The sequence below is a fragment of the Numida meleagris genome, chromosome 3 (assembly GCF_002078875.1).
Source record: "Numida meleagris isolate 19003 breed g44 Domestic line chromosome 3, NumMel1.0, whole genome shotgun sequence".
Lineage (NCBI taxonomy): Eukaryota > Metazoa > Chordata > Aves > Galliformes > Numididae > Numida > Numida meleagris.
In genome coordinates this window covers 41,037,497-41,057,496 of record NC_034411.1, presented here as the reverse complement: position 1 = coordinate 41,057,496, position 20,000 = coordinate 41,037,497, and the positions used below count along the sequence as shown (strand labels likewise).

Sequence of the window (20,000 nt, the reverse complement as noted above, 5' to 3'; positions counted from 1 at the left end):
CTTAGAAATAACTGGGGAGTCCTTTAATGAAGAAAGGAAAAAACATTCCTCAAATGTCTGACAATGGAATGTTACTGAAAACTTCTGATTCCTCCAAACAGAAAACCTATTAAAAAAAAAAAAAAAAGAGAAGTCATTAATCAGTAACAGCTGTTCCCAGCACCTGTTATTTATTCCTGTCATTAACACTTCCTTTAGCATTTCTGACAAAAACGGGTATTTTCCTATCAGAACACACTGCGCTCTTTGGAACATCCTCAGTACTTGATGACTACCTTTGATCTACAAGGTGCATTTGTGAATTACCCCACTATGGTAATGCAGCTTTTCTTTGTCATTTACAGGCTCTTTTTTTATTCTGGCAATGCTAGAGTTCCACCTTCATCTCCTAGCTTTGGCTCTGACTCTCTGATGGACCCTGTCTGTGAAAAATAGGGCCACTTCCTTGCAAGTATACAGGTGCCAAAAGATTCTCAACCACCACAGCTTCCCTGTGCCTAATTCTTACTGAGGCAAATGGAAATTCAAAAGGCTTACAAGCTGGAATTTGCATGCTACAGATGTCGAATGTTTTGGTGTTGGCTTTGTCTTTGAGCATCCAGCTCACAGCAAGCCCTGCTGGGGTCCCCTGTGGAGCGGGCAAGGAGGTTCCTCACAGCACCCCTCTGCCTGCCTCCTGTCCCTTCTCTTCCCAGCGCAGAAGGCTCCCTGACCTCTTCTGGTGTAGGAAAGGAAAGCAAGGGAGCTCAGAGAACAACAAGTGTTCTTCAGAGGCACCATTCCCTTATGTCTGTTACCTGCAGGCTTCTGGTGCCAAAGCTTGGGGCAGGTGAGCCCCATTTTCAATGACCATACAGAACTCTCCTGTGCACGAGAAGTGAGCTCTGAAAGTCCAGCCAGCTATAGCAATCACAACTTGAAAATCTTGCGATAAATACTAATGTATTTCTGCACATAGTTAAGCACATCAGCAGCAGGGAAGAAATGCAAGCATGCCTGTAGTATTTGCGCTGTTTGTTACTTTTTTCCACCTCTCTCTTTTTGCTTAATTAATATCAGTGAAATCTGTTCCATCCTTGTTTGTAGTTTAAACATTGAGATTTGCAGTGGTTTCCTACCACCATTAGATAATATTTTTCATCTGAAAGCCGCTGCTTTCATTTATGACTGTTGAAGTTGTGGCAACGTTTCTGTTAGTCTTGGGTTTTATAACGTTGTTCTAGTTAAATGCATGCATGGGGTTGGAATTAGGAGAACATTGTTTCTTTAATATAGATAGATAAAGAAAGCAGTGTATTGTATTTATCAAAAGGAAATGTCAGCAGAACTTTATAGTCTGGTAATTAGATAACGCAGATAAGTCTGCTGAGTTTGTGTGTTCACAACTGCCATTCCAGATAACACTTCCTGAAGAAAATTATAAGAAGAACTTAAACAACATTACACGTTTTTCATGGTTCCTTTCTTGAAGCTGATACGGAAAGTAAGAAAGAAAATTAAGATACAAGCTACAACAAGCACGATTTGTTGTTCTTCCACATTATTTTTTTGTTCTGAACAGTCCAGCTTTGAGCAGGAGCACTGAGCGTCTGACTTTCCAAAGACACCCACACCCGCCTTAGTGGCAGCTGTGCCAGGCCATCACCATTGTGGGCAGTGGAGAATTCCACAGTCCCTTTGATTCAGAACAAGGTAAAACCAGACCGAAGCAAAGGGCTTACATTTTTCAGACAGGTGGCCTTTGTAAACACCCATGTTTGCATATATGGAAAACCTTGTAAAGGAAAACCTCTTAGTGTCTCGAAAAGGAAAACACGCTAGCAGTAGGCAAATTATTTTGGATGTGTTGCTCAGATCCAAATATTGAAGGCCTCGTTCTTCTCTGTGCGGTTTTTATTTCAAATGCAGATGAAGTATTTTGACTCTGTGCCTCTTGAAAACTTTCTGGAGAGGTTATAAATGGTAAAGCACTAGCAGTGTTCTCTTGGAGCTTATTTCTCGTAATGCTTTGTATCTTATGTAATCAGTTGTTCCTGAGAATGCCAATTTTCCCTTGTGCAGGTTACATTAAAAGTACTTTATGACGTATGGCTGAATCCTGCAATTTGCTTGTCTTTGACACCGCCTTCCTCATGCCACTGATGTGCTGCTTACGAGGACCAGAAAATGGGGCAAAGGGCAGAACTTAGCTTTGAAAACGTTCACATACTAAAGCAAAATCAAAAGTAAAATATGCAACTCATTAATGGGGTAGAATTCCCAGGCTGATTCTATTTTTTAAAAGAAAAGAAAGAAGGGAAGTTGTCAATGAACTTTCTGTCTGCCGAGAAGTGTTTGCTTGTCATTTTGCTTTCTTGCTTCAGGAAGAAAGTGAAACCCACAGGAGCTTTTCAAGTGGATTTTCCAGTTTGCCATTACTGGAAAGCAACTTACCGCTGAAAATGACCTTTTTAGAAAATAACTTGAAAACCTTTTCTAGCAGGTGAAAATTCTGGTTCCAAATGCTCACAAGCCCTCTATGGTGCTGACACCCCAGTGGTGCTGGCAGCTGGGTGAAGAAGTGGCTCCACAGTGTCTCCTGGCACCAAGAGCAGGCCAGAAGTTTCTCTTGCTCTATCCTTTCCCATGCAAAGTCCTTTCCCCTCACAAAGTTCATGTTTCACGTTGCGAAAGAGAGCAGGGGACACCCCCTCCCAACCCTTTCTCCTGCTCAGCCCTCAGTGTGCTGGGAAATCACCCCAAAGAGATGCACGCACTAACCAACACATTGCATCAGCCTGTGCAACTTCAGCCTTGTCTAAGCAGATTTAGACCTGCTGCTCTGTAGCAGCACAACTGTGCTTTGGGGAACACAGTGGTGTATAGCTGCTTTTACCAGTGCAGTTTAGATAAATAAACAAGGGAAGGGAATTTCTCTGCCCTGATATACATGACCTCTATTTCGACATAGCTGCATCCACAGTGGCCGTTCTGTTGATATAGTTTTATACCAGGAGAAAGATCATCACAGTCATATATAGCCTATGCATAGAGCAGGCTTTTGCCCAAACAATGCTACCCTGAGCAGCTGGCATGAGTCTGCCCTGTCCGCACAGCTACCCCACAGCTGAGGCACCGCATTCCTCCTCCATGCCGAGGAGCAGGGATCCTTCAGCACAGTGCTCAGTGATGCTCTGGGTACATCTCTGCTAGGAAATTAAATGCTTCCTGGTCCTTGGTGAACAGTTATCTGTGCTGTTTCATGGCTGCAGTTATTCCTGCCATGTTTTTTTCCTCTGACTTACATGGCAGGTAACAGAGACCACCAGGCCTTAGCAGACAATTGGAAGAAGAACTCCACAGGAGGGAAGGGGAGCCAAGAGGATCCTCATGAGCAGAGGGTGATGGCCCTTTGACCTCTGCTCTGCTTCCCACCTGAATGCTGCCTCATGTGGCATCCATCCTAGCACAGTGACAGACCCCGTGCACTCAGAACACTGCAGCTGCATCCCCAGCAGGGCGTCTCCGTGCTGCCAGCATGGGGCTCATGTCTCCTCCCTTAGGTGATGGATGTTTCAATTGTAATAGGGACCTTTATTCCATGCAAGCATCTCAAAGCACTTTACAAAAATAGCTCTCCATCTCACAGACAAGCAATCTGACTTACAGAGGTAGGAAATAGCTTTGCTCACCTCGGAGGGTATTTTAACATTCCCCCCCACCACAGCATCCTCTGAACTTCTCCTTGCTCGCACAACCAGGAGGCCCCTACTTTCCTAAGGCCCTGCAAAGATTAAGTGACCCAGGTCCAAGGTTGCACAGGAAGTCTGGAGGGAGCACTGGAAATAGAAGGGGGCCCTCCTGGGTCCCTGGGCAGCGCCCTGACCACCAGACCATCCTTCCTCTCCCAAGGTCATGCATCGTGTCTGCAGCAGAGCCAGGAATAGTACCCAAGTTTCCTGATGCTCAGGCCCTAATGCACAAAGTACAAATATCAAGTTAAAGAGATGTATAGACATGCCTTGCAATAAAATCTAAGGCACGCTGTCTGAGCCCACTGCTTCCTATGTTTTGAAAGCTGTATGTGCCTCACTTCAGAAATCCCCTTCCAGAAATCTGGGTGTCTGACAAATATTGTCCACGTCAACCCTGCAAAATAAGTTTGCAGGATGCCACCGCTCACCACTGAGAAGCAAGTTTGCAGGTAGGACGTAACTTGAAGGTGCCTTCTCCAACCCCCATTCCCAGGGATGAGCCTTGGGGTGGGACAGAGGTGGCTGGAGTGACCATGGGCTTTGCACTGTGCGAGTGTGTGCTGCAGCCCCGGGATGTGCTGCGTCAGGAGGGGCACACTGCCACGCGTCCCGAAGCTTGTTGGACCCTTTCCAATAATTTTAATGGGCGTTGGATCAGGCCCTGAATTCTCAGCTGTCCCAGCTAAACGGCCTCCCCACGCCAGCTCTCCTCTCTTTTTAGACCAAGGAGGCAGGAGACCCTGCTGACAGGGGGGTTCCGGCTGCTTTTGGGCATCTGACTGGCCTCCTCACACACAGAGCTGGGCAGAGCAGAGCACACAGCCACCTATGACTTCTGCATGCTGCCCAGGTCATCCTTTTTGTCCTCTAAAAGGACTGGGTGCTATGATGCAGAGTGATCACCCATTGCTCCCCTCTGCATGCCTCACTCTGTTCACTGAGAACCCCTATGTACACATGCAGGTTTGGGGGACTTGGTGCAAGAAATAAATCCTGCGTGTGGTAAGAGCTCCAGCCTTGCTCAAGATAAGAGCTGGAAGAGCCATCAAGCTTATCTGTGAAGCCATGGTTGCAGAAAGGGCTTCAGAAGGACAAAGCCCAGCTCTTCTCTTTGTCCACAATGCCTTTTCCGCACCAAACTCAGCATATCCAGTAACTAGCACATGGAAACAACCTCAGCTTTCTGAGGTTGTTTCATCTTTACATGAAGTTGGCTACATGCTGATGCTGTGCCTTCTCACCAGAGCAAGGAGCTGTATGGTTCTCCAGGCCTTTGCCTGGCAGTACACTGTATAGCACTTGCATTAGCGCTGGAAGCCTAACATTGTCACAGAGGCCCTCAGCCATCAATTACTTCTACTTGTTGCTGGTGTTTATACAGAAGTAGCATTAAGAGGTCCCAGCTGAGCCACTGGCACTGGCTGTGCAAAATGTTGCATATCACAAGAGACAAGCCCGCTCCAAAAACTTAGGAAGAAGAAGAAACAAATGAAGCGATTTGCTCAAGGTTTGTCCAGTTTGTGAGACTGCATTGCTCTGAGCACACAGCTGCCATACACACTGTCATGCCTGGGTCACTGTGAGATTTACCGACTGATTTTTTGGCGGGGCATTATGTCAGCCTTCTGCTTGTAAATACTGTTCACACCATCACAGAAATTCATGTTGCTTTCCTCGTGATATCAAGACACTTTGGGATAAATGAATAGGATATACCTTGTTGAGTCAATTTTGGGGAATTGAGTACATAGGTCTTGTCTAACGGTTGGCTCCGTGAGAAGACCCTATAGATGGACAAGCCCCTGCAGTCAACGTGTGTTTTCTTCTGACCCCATACAGAAGTACAGTTCTAGTTGTTCTCACATTTTTTGTATGCTAAAACAAGGCAAGCACATATATAATTTATAGATTACCAGCTGCCATAATTGCTTGATTATATGTGCTACTGCATGCTTTTGCTTTTGGGATAGAATTCACCGCCGCTGAATAGAATGGGAACAGACTACCTTCATCATCTCCCAGAAGCTGCAGGAGGCAACCCACAGTGATTGCAGTGGAATCTGCTTTAATGGATCAAAAAAATAATCTAGTTTTCTAGATTTTCTTTTTTTTCCTGGTGTGGAAGTACACTTTGCATGATTCTGAAGGATCTCTGCTAATTAACAGGCGCAACCTGAAGGAGAGGTTATTAGGGCAAACTAAATTGGGAAATGGCCTGAGCATTCAGCACCAAGCCAGAGGATGGGATCACACATTGAGCCAGTATAAAGGCAGCAGGCGCCATGGGCAAAGTTGAAGCCAAAGATACAACTAATACCTGGGGCAGATGTCACGGTCAGGAGAGTTGTTGTGGCCACCAGCCAACTCTGCATCCTATTATCTTGGGGAGGGAAGGGCCATCTCCAGGCTGGAGTGGCTGGGGAAGCTCACATCCCATGTGTGGGCACTAAGGATCAGAGCCAGTGGGCCTCAAACTCCCCTGGACTGCAAGCAAGTGTTTGAAGTTGCAGGAATCATAGAGCTGAGTCAGTACAAGCCTCGTGCCTGCATAGCAATGGAGCGCATTTGCATCGCTCCTCCTTGGGAAGTGATGCTGTATGTGTTTATATATATACAGTCCAACATGACTGAGCAAACATTATTCAAGGTTTTTACAGATGTTTGCCTTTGGGTAAGAGAGAACACAGCCACGGGGTCAATAGTTCAGAAAGTTAGGAGGGGAGAGGGGGGTCTACACACAGCAAGTTGTTCCCCACTCTTTGTGATGGACCTCAGTCCTATCCCATCTACCCATGAGTCCCCAGAAATGTGTCAGCCCTCTCGTCGCAAGGTTCAGTCCAGTTCATCATTGGTTATGGAATAAAGGTAGCACTTTGGTTATCATTAATAATATTTATTTTGGAAAAATATTTTAAAAATGAATTTCTTCATTAACAAAACGGTAAAAAAAAAAAAACCTCAAATAACATTTGCACAATATTCCATAAATACATTTATATACAAAAAAATATAGTCACATAGACCCGAAGTGCCTTTGTACATATTTACCAAAAAATTTAAATTATAAAAAAATGAACATCACAAAATACTCAAGCTTTACAATTATCATGAAAATATTTTTACAGATTCAAAAAAATAACACACTTTTTCTCACCTAGTAAAAACACATTTTAGTATCAAAAAAGACAATAAAGGCAGTGTTTCTGTCTCTAATTCAAGAAAAGACTGGCTCATAAGAATCCAAAATATACACTTCAGGCAGTGCATGCTTCTTATGTAGTAATTAAGTCCATTCATTTAAATATATATAGAAAAGCAACTGACCATAGTGCAATGATAAAATTCATAAAAGGCAGTGCAACAGTAATCCTTGAACACAGACCCTTGCCTGGTGTCCATCTTGTTTCTTTATTTTGCAGTCACTTTGCTAACTTCAGTAGAGAACCAGCTCAAGCCTGAATTTAGTTTCTCAGCAGCAGTCAGTGAAGGAATCTAGCTCTCATTCCTCTTTCAGCAGCATTCATTGGGGCACGTCTCCTTTGAAATTGTTCTGAACAAAAGCTTTGCCATATCATGTCTGTTTTACACCTGTTGAGAGAAAACACAAGCAGAGACCAGAGGAGGTTAATAAAAAGAAAGCAGAGGACTGTGAGGCTGCAGAGGGTCAGGACTTCACCTCAGCGCCAAGCAAAAGCAGGCTCTGCAGGAAGCATATGAAGGAATGAGTCAGTAGGCCACAACTGCACTATAGTTATATCCTTGCCTGCAAAAGTCACTGTCCCTGTTAACACCCACTGGAACTTATCTTAATCCACAACAAGTTTTTTCAACATCTGTAGTGTCACAGACTGGAGGTGGCCACATTTCAGCGGGTACAGATGACTGTGGCAGCACAGAGAAGGGTTTGGCTGCCCTGACCTGCTCTGGATGGGGATCACACACCAAGACTTGTCCGACTGCCAGGCGGGATACTAACCTCAGTTGCTATGATGCACTCATCTTTCTCTTCCGATATGACGTACACCGACTGGTACTTTGTGTCCTTTGAAGTGGAATATACTGAATCTGGCCGTTTTCTTTCAGAAGTGTCACTACTGAAGACAAAAACAAACAACACAGATCAGACGGCTGTTGCTTAACACTACCTTTAAAGTACACAGTAAAGCCACCCCCTGCACTCAAGTAAGCACAATACCTTTTTAGCTGTACTGCGCTTTTCTCTTCTGCCTCTGAATCATACGCTTCACACTTGGCTTCACATTTGCCATGCTCCTCTTTAACAGAGTCCTCATTCTTGAGTTCATGCACCAAATTGTAATCCACTGATGGGTATCTAACTTTGTAGCCATTTTTATCGGAGTTATCGCTGTGAAAGTCTACTTTCTTATTTGTGTTTTTAATCTGAGTGGCACCGATGACACTTATGGAGATGTCCTTCTCGCGCTGGCAGTTCGCCAGGTTGTTCATGGTTTCTGTTTCGCTCCTGCAGGCCTCGGGCTGGTGGTGCCTCTTCTGCACCTTCAGCCTGACGCAGACAACAATGGCGGCGCACCCCAGCAGCAGCATGAGGACCAGAATAATCCCGGCGCACACTGCGATCCAGGGGAACTGGTTGTTCTGGCCCTCTGTGTACTTCTCGGTGAAGTCGACAATGACCGGTCCCTGAGGCGGCTCGGGGAGCAGGAACTGGCAGTTGAGGCCGCCGTAGCCCCGTGCGCACTCACACACGTAGCGGTTGCTTCTCTCGTGGCAGGTGGCCCCGTTGTGGCAGGGATTGTGCTCGCATCTGCTCACCGGGGTGCTGCAGTTCTTCCCATTGTATCCAGGGGGGCAGGTGCAGGAGTAGTCGTTCACCCCGTCCTGGCAGGTCCCTCCATTGACGCAGGGGAAGGAGGCGCAATCATCCACGTTGTCGTCGCAGTGCCTGCCAGTGAAGCCAGCCTGGCACTGGCATATGTAGGAGTTCCCCAGATCAACGCACTGGGCTCCTGCAAGATGTGAAGGGGACGAAGGCTGAGCGGTGTGTGCTCAGACCCTCCCCCCAATACACCCCAAGTGCTGCTCTCAGGGCCGTTGTCATAACCCACGGCTGAGAAAAGCTTCCGTTTTGGGAGGCTAGCTCCATCTTTACCAGGTCTGAGCCACCACAAAAAGTGCAATTTTTAAAGAAAGGTATTTCTTAATCAAACCTATTTTGCATTCAGCATCCCATTCCCTTTTTGACATTTCATTTAGCTGGGACTATGAAGGTAGTTCAGATCAGGTTCACACCACAATCTCACATTACAGAGTTACAGTGACAATGAATGAGGAGGACTGCATTAAAGAAAGTTTTAAGTACTTTAATCAAAACAGGAAGGTTGCAATTGCTGGATTATAATTAATCATATTTAGTGTATGGCTTTTAGGATCCACAGACCTCAAAGTGTCTCTATAAATATAATTCTCCATGCCTGTAAGCATGAAGTTTCAGGCCAAGTCACCCAGCCACAGTAACCCCTTAAGAAAACACGATCTGCAGTAGTGACCCATACCACATCATTCCTTTTTAAGTACACTTCGTTCACCGAGTCAGCTAGTGACATGACCTGGTCTGTGGTTTATCACTGGGCCTTGTTATGAGCCCTAGACCAGAAGCCAAAGTGACTGGATGGTCTCCTTTTAGAATGTCACCATAGTATGTTTGGCCTTACCATTCGCACAAGGGCTGGAACTGCAGTAATCAATTTTCTTTTCACAGTTGAACCCAGAATAACCCAGTGGGCAGCGGCAGCTGTATCCACCGTCAGGGTTGTCAGTGCATCGCCCTCCATTGAAGCACGGTCCATCAGCACAAGTCATTGCGCTCAGCTCACAGTTTTTACCATAGAAGCCCGGGGGGCAGGTACAGGAATAGCTGTTCTCAAGATCCTGAGGGAAAGACATGATAAATGTTCAAAATATTTACCTGAACTAGTTTTGAAATACAAAGAAGAACTTAAAAAATAAGTAGAATTGACATTAACTCATCCCTTGGGGTTTCACACGGCACAAGCAACTCAAACTTACAGTGCAGCTTCCACCATTCTTGCAAGGGTTGGCATCACATTCATTGATTTCAATCTCACAGCTGGAGCCTGTGTACCCAGGTCTGCAAGAACAAGTGTAGCTCCCCTGACCGGTGTTGGTGCATGTGGCACCATTCTTGCATGGCTTGTGGTGAGTGCAGTAGTTCAGGTCTGCGAAAGATTAAAAATAAATAAATTAAAAAGGAGAGAAATCAGTCAAAATACTTGCTTGTTAGCAAAGCTAGCATAGCACGCTGAAAATAGCTGCCTGCTTTCTGCATTTGGAGTGAGATGCTCAAGCAAAGCCCAAGAACTTACCCTGGTTGCAGAAAAGGCCGCCCCAACCTTCCTGGCAGTTGCACTGCCATGGCTGCTGACAGGTACCATGCAGGCAGCCCGGGTATCGGATGCACTCATCACAATATCGCCCCTGCCAACCCACTCTGCACCTGAAAAAGAAAAAAAAGAAAAGAAAAAGTCAACAACAAAGTCTTGTCAGATTTAGACTTCTCACATTTGGAAACCCTATCGCAAACTCTGCAAACACAGTGATGCCGGGGATCAAGTTTCCTAAAAGCCTTCAGTGATCCTTCATCTGAGAAAGTCACCGAGTCCAACCGCAGCATCAGCTTTCATCAGCCCCGGCGACTTCTTCCACTTCCTCAGATAGAGCCACGGTTGCAGGTAGTTAATTTGTTTACTCTAATAACAAACAGCCAAACCTTACGCACAGCGCCGTAAACTCATTAGGTTAATGTTAGTGGCACTGATGTTTGACTTGTAGATTAATACCTTGATCTGGCATCACCTGGATTTCTCGAATTACTGTCTAAGACGAAGAAAGGCGTTTAAGCTGACCCTCGCAAGACCACTGCTTCCAAGCTAAAGACAAAGAAGGGAGGAAGGGGGGAGCGGAAAACTTACTTGCATTCCCCAGGTTTGTCACAGAAGCCGTGCTGCTCGTCACACCCAGGCAAGCAAATCGCTGTGAACAGAGGAAGGAGGGAAGGGTTGAGCGCCAGGGCCCACCGCCTCCCCTCGCAGAGTCCCCTCCCGAGAGCACCCTGTGGGTGGGGGGCCGGGCAGTTAATAGCAGCTGAGTTAATCTCTGGAGCCTGCAGGAGTATTGATCTCGCCTGGTAGCTGGGCACTTTACTTATCGCCAGGGATGAGCATTCTTCTTAATACAGTTGCACACAGACAAAAGAGGGCTCACAATTGCTGCCTTCCCCGCAGCCCCTCGCCCCCCTTCCCTTCCCAGCGAGGGTCAGAAGTCCTTTTTTCCAATTCTATGCACACAGCTCCACCTCTTAATATCCCCCGAAAGTGTGTGTGCAGATAAGAGTGGACAGCTGGTGTGCAGGGTGCCAGTGCAAGACAGCTGCTCTATTGTCTATTCTCTCCCAGCAGCTGCCCCGCTGCAACAATACCCCCGGCCCCGGAGCCAATGGGGCCGGTGCCGGCGGCCGGGCAGCCTATCCCTGCCCACGGCTAATCTATGGCACGCGCGTGATTTCGCTGCAAAAACTTTTTTTCTTATTCAAATAAATAAGTCTAAAGTTCTTCCTCCCTCCTCCCCCCGGCTCGGAGCAGGGGCGGGCAGCTCCGGGCATGGTGAGGAGGTAAGCGGGCCAGCGGGAGGGAGGAGAGGGGAGGGAGAGAGGGACTTCTGCTCATTACTTTGCCTGGTTATGGAACTCATTAAGCAGGCAATGCGAAGTTTTAATTCAACAAAGCCAGCCGGAGACAATGGCATGCAAGGGGAAGGCGGGGAAGAGGGGTGGGGAGGGGGAGGGGAAAGAAAGAATCGGTGCTGATAATCAGATCGCCTCAAAGTTGGGAAGAATGGAGCCGAGGGCAAGGAGACGGGAAGCAATCTGCTGCTGGGAGCTCGGCCGGCTAACGGGAAGACATTCTTTTCGCACGCACGCATAAACACAGCTCGGGCGCCTGGTGCTGCCGCTGAGCGCCGCGTCCTCTGCGCAGAGATGGGCAGCGCCGGGCTGGGCGGCGGGCAGAGCGGTGCTGCGCAGGCATCCCGAGTGCTGACAGCACCGAAAGGGCTCGTTATCAAAGGGCTTCCTCTCACCCCACCCCCTGACACGGCCGGGACAGGCACTTTTGATCATGGGAAGGGTTCTAGTTCCTATTTAAAACGCCGTCGAAGGAAATGAAAGCTCTTTCGCCTGCCGCTTATTGTGCAACATCGTAACATGAACTGCTAAAAGCATCTTAGCGGCCACGGTTCGCGTGAGCAGTTGATCTGGGCTGGGTGACGGCAGCTCAGCCGGGACCACGGCGCTTTATGGACTGTGACTGTTCTCTCCCTGCCTGCTGGAGGGCTCACCCGGTGTCATCTGCCAGCACACCTCAGCGTGCGCACACAGAATGCCACCGCACACCGCACTGCAAGCTGAGGGTCTGTCTGTACACGGCTGTGTATCTGCACGGTGCACCTCTCATAAAACCAACAGTACTTGGCATCCCTGACTTGGCCTGTCCCTCTGGGATCCGCTCACTGCCCCAGCTTTCCCTGCTGTACCAATACACCGCACTCCTCAACAACATCAAGCTCGGCCTCACTCAAAACTCATGTCCCACAGCCTACTCCTGCTGGTAGCAATGATCATGGCAGTGCTGCAAGGAGAGCGATGGGGAAGAAGCTGAGTGTTCTGGTGGCCCTGGGTGCACTCCCCCTAGCAGTGGCAGTGTGTGAGTGTCCCAAAGGAGAAACATACAGCCTGGAGGCCACAGAGGACATCTTGGATATCCCACTGCTCTTTTCAGTGCAAGGTGGGAAGACATCAGGCCGCAGCAATCCTACCTCTGGCCCTGCCGTGAGGATGCTGCCAAAGCCTAGGTCTTAGAATCATAAGATCGTTTCAGCTGGAAGGGACCTTTAAAGGTCATCTAGTCCATCTCCCAGGTCCTCTCCCGGAGCCGCATACCCATGGATGCGGTACATCCACAAGCAACTGTTGAACATGTTGCCATCAGATTGGCAACTGAGCAAGACAGTGATGTTGACATTGCCATTTTGTCACCCTGAAGTGTGGCTGCTTGAGTTAACTTTCTATGCTAATACTGAGGACTGCCTACACCCCACACGGGTGAAGCCTGCACCCAGCAACATGCATCCCTGCCTGGTCCCCTCTCCATGGAGCCTGAGGTTAGAGAACCCCCCCAGGGAGCTCAGGGGACACGAGGGGGACACTCACGCTCAGTGCAGTACTGGCCCTTCCAGCCTGGGTTGCAGACCTTCTCGCCCCGCTCGCCACAGGTGAAGTGACCGAAGGCGTCGTCACGGGGCCGGCAGAAGACAGAGCAACCTTCCCCGTAGTAGTGCTCATCACACACGAAGCGATAGGAGTACTTGAGGTCGGTGCGGCCGCTGCTGTGCAGGTCCTGGGACCACTCCTCGCCCACCGCCAGGTGCCTCTGGGTGGCCAGGCGGCTGATGAGGCGCTCGGGGTTTTCTGCGCGAGAACGGAGAGATATGAGGGATGAGAGAGCCCGACGTGGGCAGGGCGTGGGGAGAAGCTCGGCGGGAAGGAAGCACGGGGAGAAGGGAGAGCGGCGGGGAGGGGTCCGCGCGGGGCCGGGTACCTGTGGTGAGGTCGTCGGGTGAGTCGGTGTGCAGAGCCTCGATGATGAGCGAGAAGGTGCCCTGTGGAAAGAAGGAGCACAGAGAGCCGTGAGGGCGGGCACGGCCGGGGGGCAGCGCCGCGCCCGCAGCCCTGGAAGGGCCCCCTCGCCCCAACACTTACGGGCCAGGTGAAGCCGAAGGGGAAGCGGATGGGGTTGCTGAAGGCGGGGTCGGCGCCGCCCGCGCCGTCGGGGACGCTGAAGGAGTTGGCGCCGAGGACGGGGGTGATGGCACTGCCGTAGGTGCAGGGCGGCTCGGGGGAGACGCTGGCCTGGTAGTGCTTGAGGCAGACGCGGAAGAAGGTCTTGCAGTCGCACTGCTGCAGCCCGGCGCCTCCGGGGCCGCCCCCCCGGCAGCAGTTGCGGTTGCTGAGCAGCCCCTTCTTATTGACAAACTCCTGCAGTTTCAGCTCGAACACCCCGGAGCCGTCAACCTGCCGAGGACAGCGGCCGTCAGCCCGCGGAGCGGCCCCTGCGCGCCGGGCAGCAGCCGGTGGCCCTCCCCGCTCCCCCCGGCCGGGCCCGTCGGGGGGCGGCGGGCGGCACTTACCTGGCAGCGGCACAGAAGCGCCGAGAGGAGGGCGAGCGTCAGCAGGAAGCGGCCTCCCATGGCGGAGGGGCAGCGCTCGCGTTCCTGCCCCTGTGTCTTCGTGGGGGGAAAGGAAGGGTGTCTCTCGGGGAGGGAGAAAAAACGGAGCGGCCACAGCCGCCCGCCCCGCAGAGCCGGAGGGGGTACTGTCCCGTCTCCTGCTTTCAGGAGGGTCTCTGACTGTTATCCCCCTACCGACACCTTAGGTGCAGCCCGGCGGCGGCTGACAGCTCTTTCGGATGGCAAAAGGAAAAGAAAGAAAGAGGAAAAAAAAAGTTTTAAGATTAATCTGCTAAACTCTCTTTCTTGCCCAATCCACGGCGCTCCTCCTTTTCTCCACGAAGAAAATAATTAAAAAAAAATAAAAAAAAATGAAACAAAAGCAACTTAATTCCCAACGGAGGCAGAGAAGAGGCTTCCCAAGGAAGGTCACAAATCGGCGCTCTGGAAATCCCTCCGCAGAGGCAGCGCGGGACGGGGCGGCAGCGGCGATAATTCCCGGAGCGGTGCGGGGCGGCTCTGCGCGGCTCTGCGCGGCACTGCGCTGCTCTGAGCGGCTGCGCTCGCCCTGCGCACGTCGGGGCTGGAAGGTGTCAAGCGGCAGCGGCGGCAGCGGGTCACGTTGGAGCCTTGATCCTTTTTTTCTTTTTCTTTTCTTTTTATTGTTTTTATTTTTTTTAATTGCAAAAGAAGCTCCCGCTCATTCGTTGTTGTGGGCTGACTTTTGTTTTGAGAGGAATCCCAGCCAACACAAATAAGCTCGTGTCTCAATAGCGGCGCACGGAGCGTGTCCGGGTGTGCTCCTGCGGGGGGGCAGGGGGTGCCCGCTCTGCGCCGCGGCCCCGCGGCTCTCTCCGAGGGTGAACGCGAAGGATCTGCCTCTCCGTGGGCGCCGGCCTCCCTTATATCCCGCCGGCCGCCCGCATGCCTAATGAGATGCAAATGAGCAGCCCCCCAATCTGGCTGGAGCTGTCACAAAGGAGCCACTTTTCCAAACCCTCCTCTCAATGGATCGCCAAATGGTCAGTGAGCTGTAAAATGTGCAACCCTCCTCCCCCTCCCCTCCGCGCTCACAAAACGCGCTCATTTACATTCCTACAAATTCGGGAACCGCAAGAATCCCCCTTCTGCTACGGGGAGAGGGCGGCACCCCCGCCGCACCGGGCAGCGGCCCCGGCACCTCCGCCGCCACTGCCCCGCGAAGCGCCTCGGAGACCGCGGCCGCTGCCGGGGGGCTCCGCGGGGCCGGGGCCGGCGGGCGGCAGCGAGCCCCAGCGGGGGGAACCCGATCCCTTTCCGTTCACGCCACGTTTCCCCCGGCGTCGGCATGATGGGTGGGAGCGGGGGCGAACTGCGCGACCCCGAGTCGGGTTTGCCCGTCCCCGCGCTCCGCTCGCAGCCCCCGTCCCGGCAGCGGAGAGGAGGCCCGCGAGGTCCCGGCGGTGCCCGCTGCCCCCCCGGCCCCGGCAGCGCCGCCGGGAGCGGTGAACGGGGGCTGAGGGGGTTACGGGTCCCGTCCCCACGAGCGCTGCCGCCGGGAAGAGCTCCCCGCTCCGCCCGGGTCCTGCACCCCTCTATGATTATTATCATCATCGCCAACAACCTCGGCCTTTCCCTCCCTCTCTCTCTCTCTCTCTCTCTTTTTTTTTTTTTCCTGCTTCAGCTTAGTAAAAAGTGAGTTTGGTGTGTGTCGTTCGCGTGGCTGTCATTAAGGCCGTTTGTTATTGTGTGAGGGCTGAATCAGTTAGCTCTTTGTGCTCTCAGCTGTATGGTAATGTAGACAGCACCTGCTCCCTGCACAATGCGAGGGAGAGAAAGAGCTCCCCTCGGCGCACGCTGCTGCCTCTACAACAATGTCCGCACATTTTTTAAAGAAATCCCTTCCAGCACTTCCCCGCTCCGTGGAGGGAAAAAAAAAAAAAAAGACTTTACCCCAACCGTCACCTTATTATTTTTTTACATATCCATCAGACACTAGAACTTTTGTTTTGATCGTAAAAACATCGCGAGGAGTTCGGTGGCCAGGAGATAGAGGGGTAGGGATGATTTCCCTTTGAGCAGCTCCCTAATGACGGATGCGATCGGGGATAAAAGTTTGCGGGCGGCTCTGGCACAGGGTCTGCCACTCTGTCGGGCCCTCTGCGAAACACCTTCGGCCTCGGGTTCATTAGGATGCAAGGTGTAACTGTCTCCCTAAATGTCATTTTAATTGTAACAGATCATTTCAGCGCAGATTAAGCTGGTGTGCGAAAGGAGAGGATTTGGCTACAATAACCTCACTGTAGGTATGCCGTGCTCAAAGCCTTATTATGGCGACTTTATTGGGTGGGAACGTGCATTTGCATGGCAAAATGTGACTTTCATTGAAGCAGATGTCTTGATCACAAATTATGTTACAATGCGCTAGGAAAAAAAAAAATCTTAAAGACTTCTTAAAGTAAAAGCATTGGGTAATACCAATTAAAAGAAAATCGCTAATGAGCCCATTCAGCCCCGTTCATTGCCTGCTCCTGGACCGGCGCTGCCCACGCTCAGCTTCCGGGAGCTGTGCAGCCTCGGGACCCAGGCGGGCACTGCCTTCTCTCCCGTAAACCCAGCTCCGCTCCAGGGAGCCACCTGCACGCAGGTACACGAGGAGAAGGCTATTCTCCTCCGTCCCGGTGCTCGCAAGCTGCACTGTGCCGGAATGTTTGCGTTTCCCCGTGCCCGGCCCGAGGATGCGGCCGGGGGCGATCGGGGCTGTGCCCGGCGGCGGAGCGGGGAGCGCGGCTGCTGCGGCCCCAACCGCACATTGCTTTTGCCACCTAGCGACAGTGCTGCTCCGCCAACTTGGCTGCGGCGTTATCCTCGGGGAAAAAAAAAAAAAAAAATGGCACCTAGATCCCTCCGTATCGGGTTTACCAAGCGAGTGGGGCGGAGGGGTGGCAATATCTGAGATTCGAGGGCGGATGGATCTGCCAAGGATCGCCAAGGGTCTTTTAGCCTAGGAGAGGTATAGAAAGTTGGACCGTGAGCATCCCCTTGCTTAAGAAAGTGGAAATAAAAAGTTCCACGCGCGAGGGCTTTCACCCAGGCAAAGAAAAAAAAGCCCCGTAAAACCGTGCCCCCGAATCCCGACCACCCCCCCTCGGCACCGGGTATTTGTTAAACTGACGTGGCACAGATTTCTCGATTACCGCTGCTGAGCGTGACTGAAAGGCGCCGTGAGAGCCGGCAGGATCCTGCCCACGGCGCTCATTCTTCTCCGGCTTAATTTATGCCACGCGATTCTGTATTGGGGAAATCAAGCAGAAAGCTCCTTTTTCTGCTTTTTTTCCCCCCTCTCCCTCTCTCTTTCAGATGCCGGGCTAACGGGGAGACTGTTTAACTTAAGTGTTTCTATAGGAGGCTGTTGTAGTTTAACTCCTGCCCACCAGTAGCTGAGGCGAACAAAGGAGGGACTCGAGGTCTAACTATTCATCCATTCTCTGCACTTTAATTTTCATTGATTTTGAAGACAAGGGGAGTCCTTAGGGATTCTCGCTGAAGGGGGATGACACGCCTTTAGACGCGATCAGCCCCCCAGCCAGCCATCTGCTCCCAACCAAATGGCGCTTTTTCGCTCCCAACCGCGTGTCTCCGCACCCCGCTCCCCCGGGCCGCCCCCGCGGAGGTGCGCGCTCGCGGTGAGCAGCGCGGGGACGGCGCGGTGACCCCCCCCCACACACACCCCCCCCGGGCAGGGCGGGTGTGTCGCTGCGCTCCCTCGTGGATCGCGCTCCCCGCATCGCCCCTCCAGCAAACCGGAGGATGGGAAAAGTCACTTCAAAGCGGGGAGGGGGAGCTGAGAATGAAGGCCTCCCCCCGATCCTGCCTTCTTCCCGGGGCGGGGGGCCGCGGGCATATGGCGAACGGTGCCTACGTGTGGAGCTATGTGTAGCCGAGTGTGCATAATATTTTAATTAGCCCCCCGGCCCCTACGGAGGCATGCGTGAGGCCGCAGCCCCGCGTCACCTGTCCCGGGCATCCCGGTCCTCCCCAGGGCCGGGCGCTGGCACCGCGCTGCCCCGGGCGGTGCTCGGCCGCCGCCGGACCCCGCGCAGGGTGCCCCGGGGCCGCGCCTGCCGTGTGCGGGAGGGGATTACGGAGTTCTGCATGTAGGTTAGCCCAAAGTTGCAAAGGCATGTGCTGATTAGAATAAGAAAGGGCAGTCGCGTGGCTCAGCTGGCACACAGCGAGGCCAGATGATAGATAAGCAGCTCCGGGCCTTCCCTCCCCCCCAGCCCCCTTTTTCAAATCGCAAATCATCTGCTCCGGCCCTATCCTCGCCCCTCATTTCCATGACAATGGCCGTGTGTTTACCTGTGATCCCAGGACCGGCGGGGCATTCCTTTGTCTCCCGATGCGATTACCGCAGCCAGCTGCTCTCCAACCCATCCCCGGGCAAATCCCGAAGTGGCCCCTATATGTGTTTTACCGATGGCACACGAGGAGAAAGCGAGCCCCCCCCAACCCCCCCCACCCCGCTCCCCTGCGCTCCGTGTTTGGGTTTGCTCCCTGGTTCGTCTCCGACGAGATTTCTCTCATGGGAAACCGCGAGAAATAAAATTGGCCACTCGTGTGTGAGTGTGCGTTCCCAAAACGGGACGGATCGGGATGCGCATCCCTGTAGGGAAACTCTGAGGGAAGTGGGAAGCAGTGCCTGCTGTGAGGCTCTGGGGCTCCCGTACAGGGCTCCCCGGCTCTTCCCTGTGCCTCAGGCCCTTGGGGTACCTTCCCAGGGAAGATGCCTTCTCCAGGGTGCCCAGCCTGCACGAAGGCCCACCCAACAGGAACCCATTTGCCAAAATCTCTCTCGCCTCGCTTCTGCAGAAGGGATGTGGGGACAAATCACTGCATCTCCAGGGCCCACTTGGGTGCAGCTCAGCCCCACTGCCACAGAAGCGGCCTCTTTCTCCTTTTAAACCCCCCACTTGCTCCCCACCCCAGGAACAGTGTGAGGAGTATCCACGGTACCTTCCAATCTGCGGCACCCTCTGATACTCAGGACAAACCTGCAGCCCCCATAGGGCTGGACCAGACCTGCTCTAGTGCTGAGGCCATGGAATGGGGGGTGTGAGCTGGCTCACATCATGCACACGGGGAAACAAACACCTTATAGCACTTCTCAGAAAAGTGTTCTGCACTTTGGCAGTGAGACTGGAAATACTCCTCTCAGTAGCAATTCTTTATGCATTCACTATTTTGCATAGGGAAACCCCTTCTTCTCTTTTCCCTGGCTTTATTTACCATTATTATAAGCCAGAACCCCAAAGAGTGGCTGTAAACTGCTCCCCCCAGCCCTGCTCCCTGCCTGCAGCCCACGCAGTGTGCCACTATACTGTACCATGTTTCATGCATGAGAGGTTTTTCTGTCCCCTGCGGTCCCCCCGCTCAGTGCACACATTGTGTGCTGGCTGCAGCGCAGAACCTGCCGCTAATAAACCTTGGGGGGCAGGGGGGCAACAGTTTGGTCGTATGTTTGCAGGGCTCTCTGAGCCACTTCCAATTTGTGTTGTTTTTATTTCTTCCCGCATCTTTGCGAGGGGAGAGGGCTCTGCAGAAGGTGATTATGAGGCAGAGGATGGGTACGGATGGGGCGGGCTGTGCTTTTGGAAATGCACTCCGCTTTTCTCAGAGCATCTGCCCGGAGACGAACAGATGTGGGCACCTGCGGTGACAGGCCACATATGCTCCGTCCTATTCACAGGCATTCAGACACAGCCACAATGGCCAGGCTTTGTGCAAGCCGAGCCACCAAATATATTAATCTGTGCTCCCCAGAGCACTGCTCTGGTTAATTTTTCCCTGGCAATAACATCAGATCTCAGCCTTCCTCGCTCCCCTCCTTTGCCTGAGAACATGTGGAGCTATCTGGGCCCCACCTGTTGGCTGCGGGCAGAGGTGTGCCTGCAGCAGGGACATGGGGCTCCCCACTAACCCCAAGCACAGCAAACCCACCCCCAC

At 51.9% G+C, this 20,000-nt stretch overlaps 1 protein-coding gene across 1 annotated transcript; it reads right to left on the bottom strand.

Annotated features, from left to right (window-relative positions):
* DLL1 (delta like canonical Notch ligand 1) lies at positions 6,681 to 15,111 on the bottom strand. The gene is made up of 11 exons (XM_021390383.1): positions 13,977 to 15,111; positions 13,549 to 13,860; positions 13,388 to 13,448; positions 13,000 to 13,257; positions 10,706 to 10,766; positions 10,100 to 10,230; positions 9,783 to 9,952; positions 9,428 to 9,644; positions 7,930 to 8,722; positions 7,711 to 7,828; positions 6,681 to 7,322 (listed from the first exon to the last, which is right to left on the bottom strand). The coding sequence occupies exons 1-11, from the start codon at positions 14,034 to 14,036 to the stop codon at positions 7,317 to 7,319; spliced, it is 2,187 nt and encodes a 728-aa protein (XP_021246058.1). The 5' UTR covers positions 14,037 to 15,111; the 3' UTR covers positions 6,681 to 7,316.